General features: G+C 58.0%; 2 protein-coding genes across 17 annotated transcripts; both read right to left on the reverse strand.

Annotated features, from left to right (window-relative positions):
* Window positions 1-2,063: 2,063 nt before the first annotated feature.
* On the reverse strand, window positions 2,064-10,132 carry PLPPR2 (phospholipid phosphatase related 2; the record flags this gene model as incomplete). 9 transcript variants are annotated; one of them, XM_082378862.1, is made up of 10 exons in its annotated part: window positions 2,064-3,381; window positions 3,508-3,559; window positions 3,880-4,002; window positions 4,541-4,717; window positions 5,616-5,887; window positions 6,711-6,846; window positions 6,973-7,086; window positions 7,694-7,773; window positions 8,604-8,724; window positions 9,938-10,132. In XM_082378862.1, the coding sequence occupies 10 exons, from the start codon at window positions 10,130-10,132 to the stop codon at window positions 3,038-3,040; spliced, it is 1,614 nt and encodes a 537-aa protein (XP_082234988.1). In that variant the 3' UTR covers window positions 2,064-3,037. The 9 variants fall into 9 exon arrangements, with proteins under 9 accessions (XP_082234988.1, XP_082234987.1, XP_082234986.1 ...); XM_082378861.1 differs by having other exon boundaries at window positions 5,616-5,839; window positions 6,973-7,161; XM_082378860.1 differs by having other exon boundaries at window positions 6,973-7,161.
* A 12-nt stretch (window positions 10,133-10,144) lies between these two features.
* Window positions 10,145-17,199, reverse strand: CCDC159 (coiled-coil domain containing 159; the record flags this gene model as incomplete). 8 transcript variants are annotated; one of them, XR_014241120.1, is made up of 13 exons in its annotated part: window positions 16,948-17,199; window positions 15,252-15,593; window positions 14,931-15,151; window positions 14,177-14,210; window positions 13,764-13,852; window positions 13,591-13,672; window positions 13,203-13,398; window positions 12,534-12,601; window positions 12,377-12,453; window positions 11,950-12,043; window positions 11,640-11,722; window positions 11,140-11,253; window positions 10,904-10,975 (listed from the first exon to the last, which is right to left on the reverse strand). XR_014241120.1 is itself a non-coding variant. In XM_082378870.1 (13 exons), the coding sequence occupies exons 1-13, from the start codon at window positions 17,084-17,086 to the stop codon at window positions 10,971-10,973; spliced, it is 1,554 nt and encodes a 517-aa protein (XP_082234996.1). In that variant the 5' UTR covers window positions 17,087-17,199. The 8 variants fall into 8 exon arrangements, 7 of the variants coding, with proteins under 7 accessions (XP_082234998.1, XP_082234995.1, XP_082234997.1 ...); XM_082378870.1 differs by having other exon boundaries at window positions 11,940-12,043; XM_082378872.1 differs by lacking the exons at window positions 10,904-10,975; window positions 11,140-11,253; window positions 11,640-11,722 and adding exons at window positions 10,145-10,272; window positions 10,386-10,468.
* Between the last annotated feature and the right edge of the window lie 52 nt (window positions 17,200-17,251).

The following is a 17,251-nucleotide window of genomic DNA, read 5'->3' on the forward strand; positions in this document are numbered from 1 at the left end:
GGGTCTTAGTTGCAGCACGCGGGATCTTCGTTGTGGCATGTGGGATCTTTAGTTGCGGCATGTGGACTTCTTAGTTGTGGCATGCAGACTCTTAATTGCGGCATGCATGCAGGATCTAGTTCCCAGACCAGGGATCGAACCCGGCCTCCCTGCATTGGGAGCATGGAGTCTTACCCACTGGACCACCAGGGAAGTCCCTTAGTCTGGATTTTCTACCTAAAATTATCCACTCTGGGATGAGGGTGTGTGCAAGGCCAGGGCTGCTGTCTCCACGCTCTCTAGCGGGCCCAGACACTTTGTGTCTGGCAGCCCCGCCTTTACCCTTTCTTGGCCTCCGCTTAACATCAGGACCACGGACAGCGCCAAGTGGGTTGCAGTAGGGCGCTGTCCATTGTGCTGAAGTTTTGCTTGTTTCCTGCTCGCGTGGAGGCAGCTGTGAGTCTGGAGCGACCACGGGCCTCAGGGGTGCAAGCCCTGGAAATAGAAGCTCTGGGCGGTGAAGCAGGGGGCTCCACGATTCTGTTCCTCGTCTGCCTGCAGCCCTCTCATGCGTCCACCTCATTCCCTGCAGCCCTCAATCCACCCCACCACCTCCTCCCCCTCCTCTCCCCTCTGTCTCCCTGTCGCTTGCTCAGCTCCAACCGCACAGGTGTCCTCACTGTTCCCCGAACACAGCCGGCACGTTCACTTCAGGGCCTTCATTCTTGCTGTTCCCTCTGCCTGGAACGCTCCGCCCGCTCCACACGGCGGATACGTGCATGGCTCCCTTCCCTCCCTCCTTCACACCTCATCTCCGGTGCCAACTCCTCAGAAAGAACTTCCCTGACCACCCTCTTTAAATTGCAAGCTGTGTCCCCATCCCAGAGTTGTCCCATTGTCTTCTCTAGCTTGAGTTTTCTCTATCACTTATCAATCTAACAGATCAGCGATCTCAATCCCTGACCTAAATCCTTGATCCTACAGTTTAGAATTGAGAATTTTTCAGATTTTCGAAAGGTTCTACGGTGTAAATACTATGCACTGAATAACACCCCTAGTTGGACCTGGGATAACATTCTAAGTCGAACACTTTATCTGCAGGAAAAGAATAGAATAGTCACATAAAGTTAAATAAAGAAAAGCTATAATAACCTATGTCAGTTCAGGTCAGGTTTTGCCACAAATGAGAAACAAATTTTGGTTTCCAGAACTTCTTGAAATTTGGAATTGTGGTTTTGTGTATAGCTTATTTATCTTGTTTATTGTCTCTCAGGTGTTAGAAAGTGAGCTCCATGAGGGCAGGATTTTGTGTCTGTTCTGCTCACTGCTGCAGCCCCTGTGCCTAACTAAACAGCACCTGGCACTCGGCAGGGGTGGGGTGGGGGTGCTCCATAGTGTTTGCTGAAAGAATAAATGGATGGATGGATGAATAAACGAGAAAGAAAGGAAAGCAGACTCCCCTTTCCTAGTTTCTGGATGACTCCGTGCCCTGAATGGCCTGTCTGAAGTCCCTAAGAGCCACAGCGTGTGTAGGGGGGGGGAGGTGGTCTGTGGCTCCGTGTCCCTCCTACCTTCCCTGGTCTCTGCTGGGTCCTCAGGGACTGGTTCTCAGCAGAACCTCATAATCAGAACCCCTGCTCAAATCCATGTAGTCAGGGATTCAGCTTGGAGGTTCCTACAGCTTTCAGCATCCCCTTCTATTAGAACCCTTAGGGTCCCCTCACCCGATTCCCTGTGCCCTCTGCACCCTGGCCATGGTCAGAAACAGACCAGCCGCCTGGGGAAGGCAGTCATTATGAGGCCCCTCACCGTGTGTTTGTGTGCCTTACATGCGGCTTGTAGGGTTGTTCGAATTTGACATGAAGAAACAAGGGCACAGAGAGGTTAATTAACTTTCCTGAGGCCACACAACCAGGAAATGCTGAGCCAGGATTTAAAGCCAAGTCACGGACCCCACAGCCCCATGCTGCCTCTCCACAATCGCCCTGTGACAATACACTCACACCCAGCCTCACTGACACCTAGACCCAAAATTAAAGTCCTCCACACCCTGCCACCTGGGGGAGGAAGGCAGGTAGCCAAACTTCTGTTACAAACAGGTCTTTATTAAAGATGAGGAGGGGGCAGGAAAAGGGGGCAGTGTCTCCCCTGCCCACTGCCTTCGGCTGCCTGGAGTGGGGAGCCCTCTTTGCTCCACCTGTGCCCCTATGATGGCACATGTGTACAAGGCTGAGGCATGGGGGGCAGTGTGAAGAACAGGGGTGGGTTCTAAGAAAAAAAACTCCTTCCCCACGGCCCTAATAAATAACAGAAGGATTTGGGGTGACCTGGGCACAGGCAAGGAAGGATGCAGCACCCTGAACTCCAAAACCTCTGAACTGGGGCAAGCCCTGCATAAGCTGGGAGTTAGGAGGGACTGGGTGAGAGATTGCACATGAGGGAGGGGCTGAGAGAGGAAGGGGTACCCCAAGGACCCTGCCACGGGGGAGCCTGCCCCCCACCCTCCAGTTGGACTCTCTGATTCTGAGGAGAGAGGACCCGATGACAAAAGATGACCCCATCTCCCTCCTCTCCTTTGCACATGCTTAGACATGGGCGGTCCCCCATTGACTGGAATCATACCCACCCACCCTAGAAATTCTGAGAACCAAGGACTCCTATTCATTGTTCAGACGCTGAACACTGGCTAGAGTTGCCCTCTTGCCTGAGGATTCTAAGAAATGATGGGGAGGCTCCTATTGGCTGGAGTGAACTCCTTTTGGCCAGAATTCTGAGAACTGGGGGACTCCCATTGGCTGGGCAATGCCCAGTAGAGTCAGGCTTTGGCCCTTAAAAGGGCAATCCTAGGAGGCAAGGACCCATCTCCCAATTATGCCCACTTGGATGTCCCAGAGGGCAAGAGAGGCACGGGGTCCCCTGGATGTCCTTCCAGCCATCCTCTGATGTCTGGGCCTGGCTGGATTGGGGACAAGGGCTTTGGCACTCACACAGCACACGCACACACACGCGTGGCAGGGAAGAAATGGGGACTGGGCAGATTCTGGGTGGGTGTTGGGCCTCACAGCAGGTGGTCACGGCTGGCAAACAGGTAAGGGCTGAAGTTGTCCCGGTGGAAGGAGGAGGGATAGAGTCCACTAAGGGTGTACAGGTCCCGCAGAAGGGGTGTGGGCAGCAGCAGCTTCCGGCCACGGCCACCACCCCCGCCCGGCCCCCCAAGCCCAGGGGAGGAGGGCGAGGGGCCCTGGCTGGGGGTTGGTGCTGGCAGGGGCAGGGGCAGAGGCAAGGGTGTTGGCTCAGACCTCAGTCGAGGGCGGGGCACACGGGGTGATGAACACATGGCTGGAGCCCTGGAGGACACGCAGCTGGGGATCAGGTGGCCACGGTGGGCGCAGTTCTGCGGCTCTAGGGATCAGAAGTCAGGGGGTTAGAAAGCTTGGGAGGGGTCATGAGAGCACAGGTGAGACCTCTGTGGCAGTGACCGCCATCTGGAAGTCCCCCCGTTTATCCTCCCACTCCCTCGACACTCACTGGATGGGGTGAGCCGTGCCGGTGTCGAATGCGGCCTGCAGGCCTCGGGTTCCTGAGACAAAGAGGCAGAGGGAAGGGGCTAGCGGCCCCCTGGGCCCCACTGGCCAGAGCCACAAGGGGCTCATCGGGCAGAGAGCCCAATGGAAAAGACAACAAGTTTTCAGGATTAACCATGTTCCCTTGGGAGGGAGGGGGGGGCCCGCCCTTGCATCCTGTGGGACGGTCCCCCCAGGACCTAGGTCCACAGAGATGAGTGATCCCTCCACCTCTCCATGGCCCTGAGACCCCCACTGCCTGCCTGACTTCCTGCCTCCTTTGTCCTCCTCCACCCACCACCCTCTCCAGCCGGGAGCAGCCCCCGGCCCCCCTTACCTGGGCCACACTTAACTTTTCGAGGCGGCTGTCCATGGTGGGGGCTTGGCCCAGGGCCTCCCAAGGGGAGAGCCTTCGGCCAGAGGGTGGCCGGCTCTGGAAGTTGTGCACGACACAGGTGACCTGTGACAGAGGGAGGGGGCATGCTGAGGCCTGAGGCCAATAAGGTAAATTACCATCCCCATTTTTCAGATAAGGATACTGAGGCTCAGGATTGCAAAAACAGCTAACACTTTTATGGTGCTTACTATGTGCCAAACACTGCTCTTTCCACTTTACTAAGAGATAGGTACTATTATTACTTATTCCACACGGGGAGGCAAGTAAGGCCAAGTTGTGTAAGAGGATCTGATCCTGTCCTTATTTAAACCTTTGGTATTTTGGACATTATGGGTTTTTGCATTAATTTTGATTTTTAAAAATGTTTCATTAAAATATTATTTATCTGCTTTACTGAGTGTTTTGGCTCCTCCTTAAATTTTGTGCTCAAAGCGAGTGCCTCACTCGCCTTACCTCGGTCCCAGTCCCGTTATCTCAGTTCACAGATGAGAATGTCCAAGCTAGGTAAGGTTAAGGGACTCGCCCAAGGTACAGAGTCCACACCCTTCACCGTCATGCAGTCCTGCCTCTTGGGTCAAGGATGGATGGCAAGGGGGCTCACCAGAAAGGTGGCGATCGCCGCCCCTGTCAGGAAGCCGGCCAGCACGTCAGACCAGTGGTTGCGGTACTCAGCCACGCGGACCACGCCCACCAGGAAGGCGGGGCACAGCAGGGCCAGGCAGAGTGAGGGTTTGACCAGGCGGGAGCCCTTCACGCGGAACACGAGCGTCACGTACATCTGCAGGAGCCGGATGGGTCAGAGGAGACATGGCAGCAGCAGTTCCCAAACCCAAGCGGACACTGCATTCAGGGATAGGGGGTGTGGCCAGAATCCTGAGAAGCCGCAATGGGACTGGAGGCACCGGCCAGGGGCTCCAGGGAACAGAGCCCGGGGGACAGGAGTTCAGGGGATGGAGTCATGGACCCCCAGTGGGCCTTTGCAGGGATGGGGGTGTGTGTGGCCTGAGCACCAAAGAACAGTGGATAGGGTCTGGGGCCCAGGTCTCTGGGGGACCTGGGCCCCAGGTCCAGGTGGGATGGGGAAGGATGCTTGCTGGCTTAGGGTGTGGCCACAAAGTCAGAGGGTGGAGTCAGGGCTCAAGTGACAGCTCCAGGAGCTCCAGGAGGTGGAGTCCCCAAACCCCTGGGGACCACTGACGGGGTTAGAAGCACAGTCCCCAATGCCAGAAAAAGGAATCAAAGCAACAGAGGGTGCGACCAGGGAAAGACAGGGGACAGAGTCAGGAAGTTCCAGTGAAGTCAAGTCAGGAGCGTGGCCAGGCCAATAAAGGGCGAAGACAAACTGGAGGGCAAGGGCTCCAGGGGATGGAGTTGAAAGCCCATTACCGAGTCACCCAGCCAATATCCAGGACCTGTAGCATGGCGGAGACTTGGCTAGGCTTCAGGGTGCTGAGCCAATAGCCTCCTTTGGGTGTGGCATTAGTGGGTCAGGAGGCGTGGCCAGACACCAAGGGGGGCGTGGCCAGGGTCCAAGGGGAGGAGTGGGAGCCTCTGCCCTAGGGACGGTGTCACAGTGATGCGTGGCCTCACTCGGGGAGGGATTGGAGGCTCCAGCCCAGACGGTCTCCTGCCCGCTGGCCGCCCCACTACTGCCGTGCCCCCGTTTCGGGGCTCACCGCTGTGTAGGCAACGGCGTAGGCGCAAAGGGCAGCGTCCTTGCAGGGGAAAGCGCGGCGCGCAGCGGCCACAAGGCTGGGGCTGCCAGCACAGGCACCCTGGTCAGTGACGAAACGGTCGGGCCCTGGCCGGTCCGGTGAGGGTGGCGGGCAGCCCAGGGCCGTGTAGTTGGGGCGGCACACGGACAGGAAGTGCGGCGTCGGGTTGCCGGTCACCACCTGCCCTGCGTTGGCGAAGATGGTCGTGGTGAAGAGGCCGAAAGAGTAGACCCCTGGGGTGGGGTAGGAAAGGGGGTTCATGCCAGGGCCTAGCAGCCGTCCTCCTGTGAGCCCCCTTACGGCTCATATAGGCCCCTGTCTCCTTGTTCCTGTGACTGACATTAAAGCATAGCTGGGACTCCCCCTAACACCATACCCCCATAATAACTGGGCCATGTTCCTCTTCCCTTGGGACCACCATGATGGCATTCTGGGCCTCTGGCCTCTGTCCCTCTGGGATTACCAATATGCCAGGAGTGGGCCCTCCTCTGGAATCCATTATAGCTGGGCTGGGACCCCTCAACAGCATTACATCAGGATTGGGGCCATGCCAGGGACCTCCTAGGACCACCGTGATGGCATTTCTGGGGCTCCCATACCTGCCCCTGGACTCGCTATTACTGAGCTGATCACTTTTCTCCTGGAGCACCACTCAGCCAGGGCTGGATCTCCAGCCCTCTGCCACAGGGACCACCATTTTGGATGAGCTCTGCCCTACCCTAAGGCCACCAGCTGTGGCTGGCACCATATTCAAAGCGCAGCCAGCGTTCTCATCTCCCTGCCCCCAGGGCCCCCTGGTGTCTGTCCTGTGCTTTTTCTGCCTGAGACTCTCCTTGTGGCAATTTGGGGCCCCCCTCTTATAGTTGTCATCATGGTTGGCTTAGGCCCCACCAATGTCTCTAGAACCTCCACCATGACTGACCTCAGCCCGCATCCCTCTTGCCCCATGAAGTCACCATCATGGCAATTCTAGGCCTTCCCCCCCTGGAATTCTTATTATATCTGAGCCTGGCCCATAGCCCTTTTGCATGGCTGACCCCTGACCGAGTCACTCACCCAGGAAGCGGACCAGCCTCCGCAGCGGGGGGCTGAAGCGACAGCAGGCCCCGGACACGATGGTGCTCTCCCCAGTGACGGGGATGGCTGATGGTGGTGCAGGGAAAAAGGCACGTGCCAGCTCCCCAAGCAGGATCTGTGGGCAAGACCGAGGCGTGGTCTTCCTGGCCTTCAAGCCCAGCCCTCCACCCATCTCCACCTGGCCCTCCTGCCTCCTGGAAGGCCCTTCCCACAGTCTGAGCCAGGTTACCCCCAGTCTCACCGTGAGGGTGGGCCCAGCGGTGACCAGGGCGTAGATGAGGGCTGGGGGTGCTCTGCTGGCAGCCTCAGGCCCTGGGTAGGGCTTGGCATAGGTACTGTCATAGCAGAAGAAGCCCTGGGTGTGCACGGGGAAGGTGTCCGTGAACTCCAGGCGGTAAGCAAGCAGGACCACGATGCCCAGCAGCACCGACTGCCGCCCAGCCAGGGTCGGGAGAGAGACAGAGTAAGAACAGAGAGGGTCAGGCCTGAGCTGGGCCACGGAGATGGAGACACAGAGATGGAGACAGAGACAAGGGGGAGAGATAGAGAGAGAGATGAAGAGGAGAGAGGAGATGGGACTGGGAAGAGGGAGACAGGACAGGGCCAGAGCTCAGAGAGAGAGAGAGATAGTGGGTAGTGGAGGAACAGACCAACAGAGAAAGAAAGAATACTACTGATAGAAATACTAGAGTTACCACAGGTGTAACTCTTATTGTGGGCAGGGCGGCATACTAAACCTCTTCCATGAATTAATCCATTTTACTTTCATAACAGCCCTAGGAGAGAGGGACTCTAATTATGCCCATTTGACAGATGAGGAAACTGAGGCTTGGGAGGGTATGTGAGGTGCCCAGAGTCCCACAGTAAGGATGGGCAGAGCTGGGTTGAACCCCGGATTGCCACTTCCAAAGGTGCCTCCTCCCCCTTGAGGGTCTGGGCAGGGGAGGTACTGTGCTCCTCACCTCCACGAAGACAAAGCAGGGAATGATGGAGAAACTCCTCTTCAGCTGAGGTCTCCCTCCCGCCATGGTGAAGGCCGGGCCTGTGGAGGAGGGGAGGGAGTGGCACTGCCAGGGTGGGGCCTAAGGGGAGGCTCAGGTCACCTGCTTGTGGAGTCTTCTGGCCACAACCTGGCCCCCATCCCTGGCCCCTCGGACTACAGCCAAGGAGCCCTGGCTCCGCCCCCTGAGTCTTCTGGCCACGCCTCCGCATATGCAGGTCTTGCCCTGCCCCTGCCCATTGGAGGCACCAGCCTCCCCTGACACAACCTGCTCAGCTCAGCCTCTGCTGGGGTCCCCACAGATTGTATAGTGGTCTTCTCCCCCCACAGCCTACACAGGAGATTCTGACCCCATACCTTTTAGGAGGGCCTGGCCTCCTTAGCATGTGGGACCCATGCCCTTGGCCTTTAGCAGAGACTTCTCCAGCTAATGTGGACCCCTCCCCCACAAAGAAGGGTCCTCACCCCCACTAGTTTTTAGGAGACCCCATACTCTTTCCCCACATGCTTTACAGGAGACCCCATGTTCCCTGTCACCCACCCCCACCAAGCCCCTCTCCCTATACCACTTCCCTCCTGGCCCTCAGGGGCCTCCCTCTCCTGTCCCCATGGGCTGTGCCTGACTGGTTTGGGCTGATGGCCAGGCCCTCCTTCTCTCCCAGCTGCCTCTCCCTCTCTCCCTCCTTCCCCTTCCTCCCAGCCCGTCTGCCTCCCTGTATCACGAGAGGGCTATCTCCCCCTCAACGTGCTCTCCCCTTCCCCCAGTCTAACCTGAGTCCCCAGCACCTGCTTGACCCATTCTCCCAGCCTAACCTCACCTGTGAAAGGGCCCTATGACTTCCTGCAGGCCGCTGCCACGCCCACAGACTCACAGCCACTCCTGGCGGCCAGCAGGGCAGGGATGGTCACCCCCATTGCACAGATTTGGAAACTGAGGCCCAGGCAGGTAAGGGTAGGCACTCTGGGTCCAGTGCCCCATCCACGTGGCTTGCTCTGCAATGTGACATGTGGGGGTGAGGGTCACCAGAGAGCCCAGATGCCCAAGATGCCCACCTAGCCACGGCCCCCTCACCTTCTTAGAGACACAAACACACACCGGCACCCCCAGAGTACACAAGTCAGCCAGAGCTTCCATCCCAAACACCACACACACATTCATTCATCCCACCAGCGAGGATCAAGGGCCTGCTGGGTTCCAGGCCCTGTGCTGGGTGCCAGCCTTGTGGTGAACAAGACACGCTCGCTCATTCAGACAGGTGCCCAACACCCACTACACACATAACTGCACACACACAGCACAGTGTGCACACGGCCTGTCACAGACACCCACACAGATCAAACAAATCCCCCCCCACATGGTCACTGGGACACAACAGGAGGTCCTTCACACACCTCACAGCCCCACACACAGCCCTCACTCCACCACCATCAGGGACAGACTCGAGGCTGCCAACACACTTAAGAGCCACATCAAAAAAAGAGTCACCACACACAGTGGGAGGGGGGCCACAGAACTGGTCACAGCGTCACACCCCCAATTACAAGGCACAGGATGACACACATTAACAGTCTCTCGTCCACACTGACAGTCCCCTGTGCCATCCACAACCGCAGCCACATGGCCACACGAGGGCACAGACATGGACCACGGCACAGACTCGCACACAGAGCCACACAGGAAAGGCTCATGATCACAGCCACACACTGGAACACGATAACGCCCCCCCCCCACCATCAGAAGGAACACACAACAGCAGCCACACAATGACAGTCACATGCACACAACCATACAGACACCGAGCCAGCCATACAATCACTGTGACAGCAGTCACACGGCCACGCAAAGGCGACCCCAACAACACAGCCACCACACACTCACCATCAGAGTGATACCCACGGCGACAGCCGCAAATGACAGCCACAGGAGACACAGTCACAGAGACACGAGCCACACAATCACTCATACAGCCACACACTGACACGTAACGACAACCACACAATCACCGTCAGCCTCACCGGGGTCCCCTCCCCACCTTCCCCTCCCCCAGCCCGGTCCCCAAGCCTCAGCTCGCAGCCTCCCCTCCCCCTCCCCGCGCTGGACCCGCAGGGGACCCGACCCACAGGAACCGAACCCTGGCCAGACAGACCGAGGGTCGGAAGCAGGAGAGAAGGGGTACAGGGGGCTCCCCAAGGCCCTCCCCCTCACCGGGTCTAGACTGCCGCCGCCTGAGCCCCGGCTCCACCTAGACGGCCCCGGTGCGGCGGGACTGACAGACAGACGGCCGGCCAGCGAGCGAACGCAGAGATGAAGACGCCGTCGGCCGGCCGGGCCGCGCCGCGCCGCGCAGCGCAGACTCCGCGGCGGGGAGAGGGGCGGGGCCTCCGGGAGCGTTATTTGCATAACCCGTGAGGCGGGGCCTCGCGGAGTCTCATTAGCGTGATCCGGGGCGGGGCCTCTGTTGCTCTTTGGGGCAGGGAGTTTTAGAATAGATTCGGGAGGGAACGAAGGCTGGAGGTTGAGAGGGAGGACCCTGGTGGGTGCTGAGAGGAAGAGGAGGGTGGGGTGTCAGAGCGTGACCCCGGGCCGAAACCCTGGGCGGAGATGAGAATGATCCCCCCACACACACCCTGGAGTGCTGCTCAACCCCCCTCACCCCTGAGGCTCCAGGCCCTAGGGTGGCCCCCTGAGGATATGGCGAGGCCATCAAAGGAGTTCTGCAGCAGGTGCACAGCAGACCTGGGGGGAGAGGGGGATCTGGGGGCCCCGGGGGACTCTGGACTGCTCAGAGCTGGGGCAGGGAGGCCATGGTGGGGGCAGGGGCGGAGATGAGTCCTGGGAGGAGAGGGACTCAGGTGGGTTCCAGGTTCTGGTGGTCGCTGCTTGATCTTATTAGGAGGAACGCAGGGCAGATGAGGGTCAGGGGCCTCAGTTTCCCCATTTGGGCAGTAGGGACAGCAGACCAGATCGCCAAGGGCCTATCTGGCCACTCGTATCTGGACAGACTTACCCCTGACCTTGTCATATACTAAATCCAGCCTCACCCTGTCCCCTGACCCTAGGCCCACATATCCCGAACAGTCCCTGGGGTCTCCACACCCTCCCCAAGACTGGGTAGTAAACTGTGGGGGTCACTCTCAGGCGCAGGAAGCAGCAGGAGCAGCAGTCCACAGGTGGAGGAGGGTCTCAGCTAGTTTATTTTCTCTCTGGAGGGGTCTTCAGGGAGAGCAGTCCCAGCTGCTCAGACTGTGGAGAAAGAGGGTGGGTCAGAGGCTGGCCTGGCCCAGGGGACCCCAGGGCTGGAGGTCAGGGGGCAGATGCCCAGGCTGGGAGTTGGAAGGGCCTGTACTTTGGGATTCCAGGGCAGGCCAGGAGGGGAAGGGTAGGTTGGGGCAGGGGAGGATCCACACCAGGTGGGAAGGAGCAGCTCTTGCTGAGTGGTGGCTGGGAAGGGTCCTGGTCTGAGTCCGAGTCCGAGTCCCAGGAGGGGAGTGGAGGGCTCAGGCATCGGTGCCCCTTATAGCCTGCAGGAGGGACAGGTGCAATTCTGGCACAAACCCTGAATGTGACCCTCGAGTGGCCTTTGAATATGGGCCCAGTGCCCTTGATATTATGTGATCCTTGATTATGTCCCTTGAATGTGACCCAACATGACACCAAAGTATGACCTCGATGACACCTGAATTTTACCCCACTGACCCTTAAAAAAGATCACAGTGACCCTGAGTGACCCCTGGGTGAAACCTCCAAGGACTCTTTAATGTCACCCCAGAACATTATTTAATGTGACCCCAGAATAAGACCCAACAGACCCAACCACCCCCAAATATGGCCTCTGAACGTGACCTCCATGTGTGAAGCTGGAGAATGAACCTCCCCCAACCCTGGAGTGCTGCTCAGCCCCACTCACCCCTGAGGCTCGCAGCCCTGGGGCGGCCCCCTGAGTATCTGGCGAGGCCACCAAAGGAGTTCTGCAGCAGATGCACAGCGGACCTGTGGGGAGATGGGGATCTGGGGGCCCCGGGGGACTCTGGACTGCTCAGAGCTGGGGCAGGGAGGCCATGGTGGGGGCAGGGGCGGAGATGAGTCCTGGGAGGAGAGGGACTCAGGTGGGTTCCAGGTTCTGGTGGTCACTACTTGATCTGATTGGGAGGAGCACAAGGCAGATGAGGGTCAGGGGTCAGAGGTTAGAGAGGGAGCTGGGCATCACCATATGTCACCCAGCTCCTTCTGGAGGTCATCCCTCCAGGAGCCACTGCCTCCTGATGGCAACTCCTCAGTCTCATGCCCCTGCTGCTTCATTTTGGTCAGGACCTGAGGCCGGGGGAGATGGGAGGATAATAATAATAATGATGATAATGATGGTGAAACGTGTAATATAGCATTTATCACATTCCAGGCTGCCTTCAAAGTGCTTATCACTCAGTTAATGCAGCTACTCGGTCAGGTAGGGCTGTGTTGTTACACCCATTATTCAGATGAGGAAACTGAGGCCCAGAGAGGGGAAGTGACTTGCCCACACTCACACAGCAGTAAGTAGCAGAGCTGAGATTTGAACCCAGGCCTTCTGGCTCCAGTCTGATGGTGGAGGCCAGCAGAGATCCCCACAACCCCAACTCACGCAAGGTCCCCGTGCTCTCTGCTCACCTTGCGGCACTTCACCTGTGTCTTTTGCATCTTCTGGATGTTCACCAGGTTCTCCGTGATCTCCTCTTCCTGTGCCTCTGTAGGGGGAGGGGACTCAGGTGGGCCAGAGCTGTAGAAGGACCCCCCGCCCTCCTGGTCATGGGCTTTGGGCACTCACGGAGCTTTTGATAAATGAAGGTCACCTCCTCCCGCACCAGCTCCAGCTCCTCCCACAGGAATTTCTTGCTGAGGGGACAGTGCAGCCTCTGGCCTCCCATTTCCTGACCTCCTGGCTTCCCATTTGCCCACGTGCCTCCCCAAAGCCTCCTCCACCTCCCATGTTTCTATCTGTTCAACTACCATCACCCAGGCTCTGTCCCCTCCCCATACTTGCCTACCCACCTGTCTGCTCCTACTACTATTCCCCCACTCCTACCCCTCCCTAGCCCCGTGTCCTCTCCTTCTGGCCTCCAGCCTCCCATTTCCTCAGCCCCCCATTGCCTTGCTTCCAGCTCCTCACCTTCTGCACCCCCAGACCTCCAATACCCCCAGCCTCTGCCCCCCTCGACCCCCTCTACCCTCCAGCTTCCCATGCCACCCCCGCCAGCTTTCTGATCCTCCAGCCTCCCTTTCCATCCCACCTCCTGCCTCCCCTATTTCTGGCCTCCCAGTCTCCCACACACCCCCACTGCCTCCTGCCTCCCCCATCCCCTCCTCTTGTCCCCCAAGATTTCCAAGGCCCCCCAGACTCCCTTACTCAGGCCCCTCCCATTTCCCCCATCCTACCTGTGGTTCCCTCTCCTTGGCCTCCCTTCCCTCCCGCAGCCTCCCTCCTGGCAATACCCACCTGTTCCGGATCTCCTGCGCCAACAGCTGTAGAGAGCGGGTGGTACGGGCCCGCTGCACCTCCTCGTTGTCATGCAGGGTCTTCTGCAGCCCCTGCAGGCCTTTAGCCAGGGCCTCATATAGCTCCTGCCGTCCCTCCTCCACGTCCCACTTGTGTCTCTCCTTGTCTGCCTGGCGGCTCGTGGGGCCCAGCACCTCTACAGAGATGGTGGGACCTTGGCTGAGCCCCACCCACACCCTGAGCCCAGCTTTGAACCCAGCTTGCCCTCACCCTGACCAGACTCTGGTCCTGAACCCAGACTCATCCAACTTCTCTCACCCTGGCCTGACTCAGCTGACCCTGATAGGAGCAGCCGCCAGCCTTATCTTGACCTTTGGCCAGTTCTCACCTTCAAGCTGTTGGATCTTGATTTGCTGCAGGCAGCTCCCCTTCTCCAACATGGTCACTGAGTGGTTTAGGAACTCGAAAGCCTGGAGGAAGAGGCCAGGCCTGGGGGTGAAAGCAGGGGTGGAGTGGGGGGCGGCAGGAACAATTGCTGGGGGCGGGGCTGAGGTGGCTCACCTTGGTATGAGCCTGTAGCTGACACCTGAGTGACTCCAGTTCACATCTCAAAAGCTTCTGGGATTCGGGAATCATCACGGTGGACTTAACTGTGAACAGAGGTGAGGGTCAGCCGAGGCTGGGAGGGGTGGGGGCAGGGGCAAGGTCAGGGCAGAGGTCAGTAGAGGCTCAGGGCCTGGTTGAGGGGGGACAGGGCAAGAAGCTGGGGTAGGCTGAGGCAGAGGTAGAGGCAGGAGTAGGGGTCAAGGTCAGGGACAGGGATGGTGGGCAAGGTCAGGGGCAAGAGTCAGCTGACAATGGGGCAGGGATGAGTGGGCAGCAACGGTGGGGGTCCACTGAGGCTGGGGCAGAGGGTGGAAGTAGGAACTGGCAGGTCTCCCACACACAGTCTTGTTGAGCGGGAAGGTTCTCACCTTTGGTTTTGGAAGAGCTGGTCTCCAAGGGCTTCTATGAAAGGTGGGCATGAGAGCAATAATAATTTATCCCTGGTCTGCCTCCTTGCTCACCCCAACCCAGTGTATGGGGGCCAGACATGATTTGGGTCTGCTGAGTTCTGGGTGTCCTAGACCCCCAAGTGCAGGCAAAGCTGCCTCCAGGCATATGCATGCACCCCACTGCCATCCCCACCCCCACTTCTGCCCCAGCCTGAACGCGCTCAGAAGTGCATTTGTGTGGCAGGCCCACGGGCTGCCCCTGAGAGCATGCGCCTTCAGAGCCATGTCTCTGGTTGCGCTCAGGTAATGGCCCTCCTCCTTAGGGGCATCAACAATGTCTGCAAGGAGCACCAGTAGCCACTGACGCACAACCACACATGGTCATCAAAACACGACCACAGACACGCAGCCTCAGACACAGCCGTGCACACTAAGTCATAAGACCCAGAGCATGTATTCATGCCCATCTCAGACACACAACCACAGACACACAGGCAGTCACATCCAGAGACAATCACAGACAGGACCTCATTAAGACACACAATCACACATCTGTTCCATTCATTCAAGACATTTTTAGTGCAGGCCTGCTGAGCACTGGGCGCTGTTCGGGGTGCTGAAGACAGAGGGTGTGAGGGGTCTCCAGGAGGACTCTGCCCCCACAGCTCCCTCCCTAAGCCCTGCAGCAGTAGATAGCAGTGCGGCAGGAAGGGGTTTCCCAGGCGGGGATGACCTTAGCGTTGCTGTGATGCCTCTTTGGAGGGTCCTGGTCATTACAGTGCTCCTGTGAGTCTGAGTTGGGGAGGGACCCATGCGACTGAGGCCCCGAGTCTCTCCCTGGCCTCCAGGTTCCAATTGTCACTGTGTTTTCGGGTGCAGCCAGCTGCAAGGTCTCTGGCTCTGGGGTCCTGGACCAGTGAAATGTATATTCCAAGGTCTTTTCTGAGGAAGGGCCTGGGAGGGGGGGGTGTGTGTGGTGAAGGTTTCCTGAGAGCCAGCCCAGAGCACTCCAGCCCCTCCTGCTCCCCAGCCCCAGGGCAGCCCCTCAATGAACCGCAGCACTTGTCACACTTCTCATTAGCAGGCAAACACACGTTGGAGGGTGACGGAGGTGAGCAGTAGCAAGGCACGGAGTAGTCAGGGTCCAGGGGTAGGCCGGCCAGAAGAGGGTTGCTTTGAGTAGGGGGGACAGAGGGCTGCACTGAGACCAGCTCCCAGGTCCTGACACTCTCACGCCCTTTCTGACACCCCGGAGAGGCCTCAGCCCTGAACATAGGCTTCTTATTTATGATAGGAGCCAAAGCTGGGTGAAAGATGATCCCAGCTCCGGGGGTTAGGATGGGCAGTGAGAAAGACCTAGAAGATCCCACAGGAGTCAGTGAGGTCTGAGACGAGCCTAAAAGAAAAAAGAGATCTTAACATTGGGCCCTAAAGGAAGGACATCCCTGGCAGGAAACAGCGTGTGCAAAAACTTGGAAGTCAGCAACCAGGTGCTCTTTGAGGGTCGAGTCAGGGTGGCTGGAGGCAGGGTCCAGAAGGAAGCAGCAGGAGGTTAGCAGGGCAGTTCAATCAAGGCAGGGCAAGCCAAGACGGGGAGTTGGGAACTGGCTCCCCAAGTAAATGGGAGACATAGAGTGTGAGCAGGAGAGGCAGAGCATATCTATTTAATAAATGTTAGCTGAATGGGGTCCCAGGCCTGTACTAGGTGAGGCTGGAAACAGGAAAGAACTCAGTTCTGGGTCTCACATCCACACCCCCTGCCCTTCCAGTGTAGCCAGGGCTGACACAGCTGGAGAAACCTGGGGGAGGTCTGTCTGGAAAAACTTCCAGGTGAAGGGCAACTTGCCATGGGTTACACTCAGCCAGAAAGGCCACAGTATACGCCTTTCTCTTCTTTTGTCCTTGCTGGGTCCTCTGGTATCTTTCCCCTAACCCAGTCCTCCTGGAAGACTCCTATATACCCTTCAAAACCCTACTCAGCATTGCCTCTGTAAAATCTTCCTTATTCCCTTTTTAAGCTCATATTTTCTGAGCATCTTGCTGAGTGCTGAGCACCACCCTAAGCCCTCACTGGGTGTTCACACCCACTCTGTGATGTAGGAGTTATTATTCTGCCTGAACTGTTCTAAGCTACCACTTCAAAAGTCACTGCCTCAGGGAGGTCCTCACTTCCAGAGGCAGTACAGCATGATGATTAAGCAAGGAGACCCTCCAGCTAGATGGCCCAGGTTCAAATCCTAGCTTTGCCCCTTCCCAGCTGTGCGATGTTGGAGGAGTTACTAAACCTCTCCGTGCCTCATTGCCCCCAACTATAAAAATGGGATGTCATACTATCCACCTTACTGGGTTGTTGTGATTAAGTAAATTAATCCATGCCAGTGCCTGATATACAGTAGTGGGGAGCTCTGTGTCTGTCCTTGAACATCACACTGAGGACTTGGTACTTGGGAATCATAGGAGCCCTGGGAGACTTGGAGGGGAAAGGCAAGATGCATTTCTGAGTATCAGTTGCAGGCAGGCCCCCAGTCGAGCCCCCCTCCCCCTCCCCCTCCCCCTCCCCCTCCCCCTCCCCCTCCCAAATCACCTGTTTTCCCTCAGTCCTTCCCGATAGAATCCTTGGAGGAACGGAGTGGGGTTATTTGCCTGGGCCCCGCCCGCCGGGGCCTTGAATCCTGCGCCCCGCCCGCCGGGACCTTAAATCCTGCGCTCGCCAGGCTCCCGACCCCCTTCCACCTCCACCTACCACATACCACCTGCTCCTGCTCTCCCATCAGGGACCGCGAAGCCAGCCCCCAGATGAGACGCTGAAATTTGATCCCGTGGAGACACCATCCTATTAAAACGCGCGGAGCCCAAAGGCAGAGTCACAGAGAGGGGTGTGGCTGGCATTTTAGCTCCGCCCCCGCCGATGCAGCCGAAGACCTCATTGGCGCCTTTCCGCTTCCGCAGATCTTAGGAGCCGCGGTGTAATTGGGTGAAATCCCGAGGAGTGGACGGGATTCCAGGCTGGTTTCCGTTCATCGATTAGTCAATATCTAAGAGGGCGGTACAGGA

This window comes from Balaenoptera borealis (assembly GCF_965194805.1).
Source record: "Balaenoptera borealis genome assembly, chromosome: 2".
NCBI classification, from domain to species: Eukaryota; Metazoa; Chordata; class Mammalia; order Artiodactyla; family Balaenopteridae; genus Balaenoptera; species Balaenoptera borealis.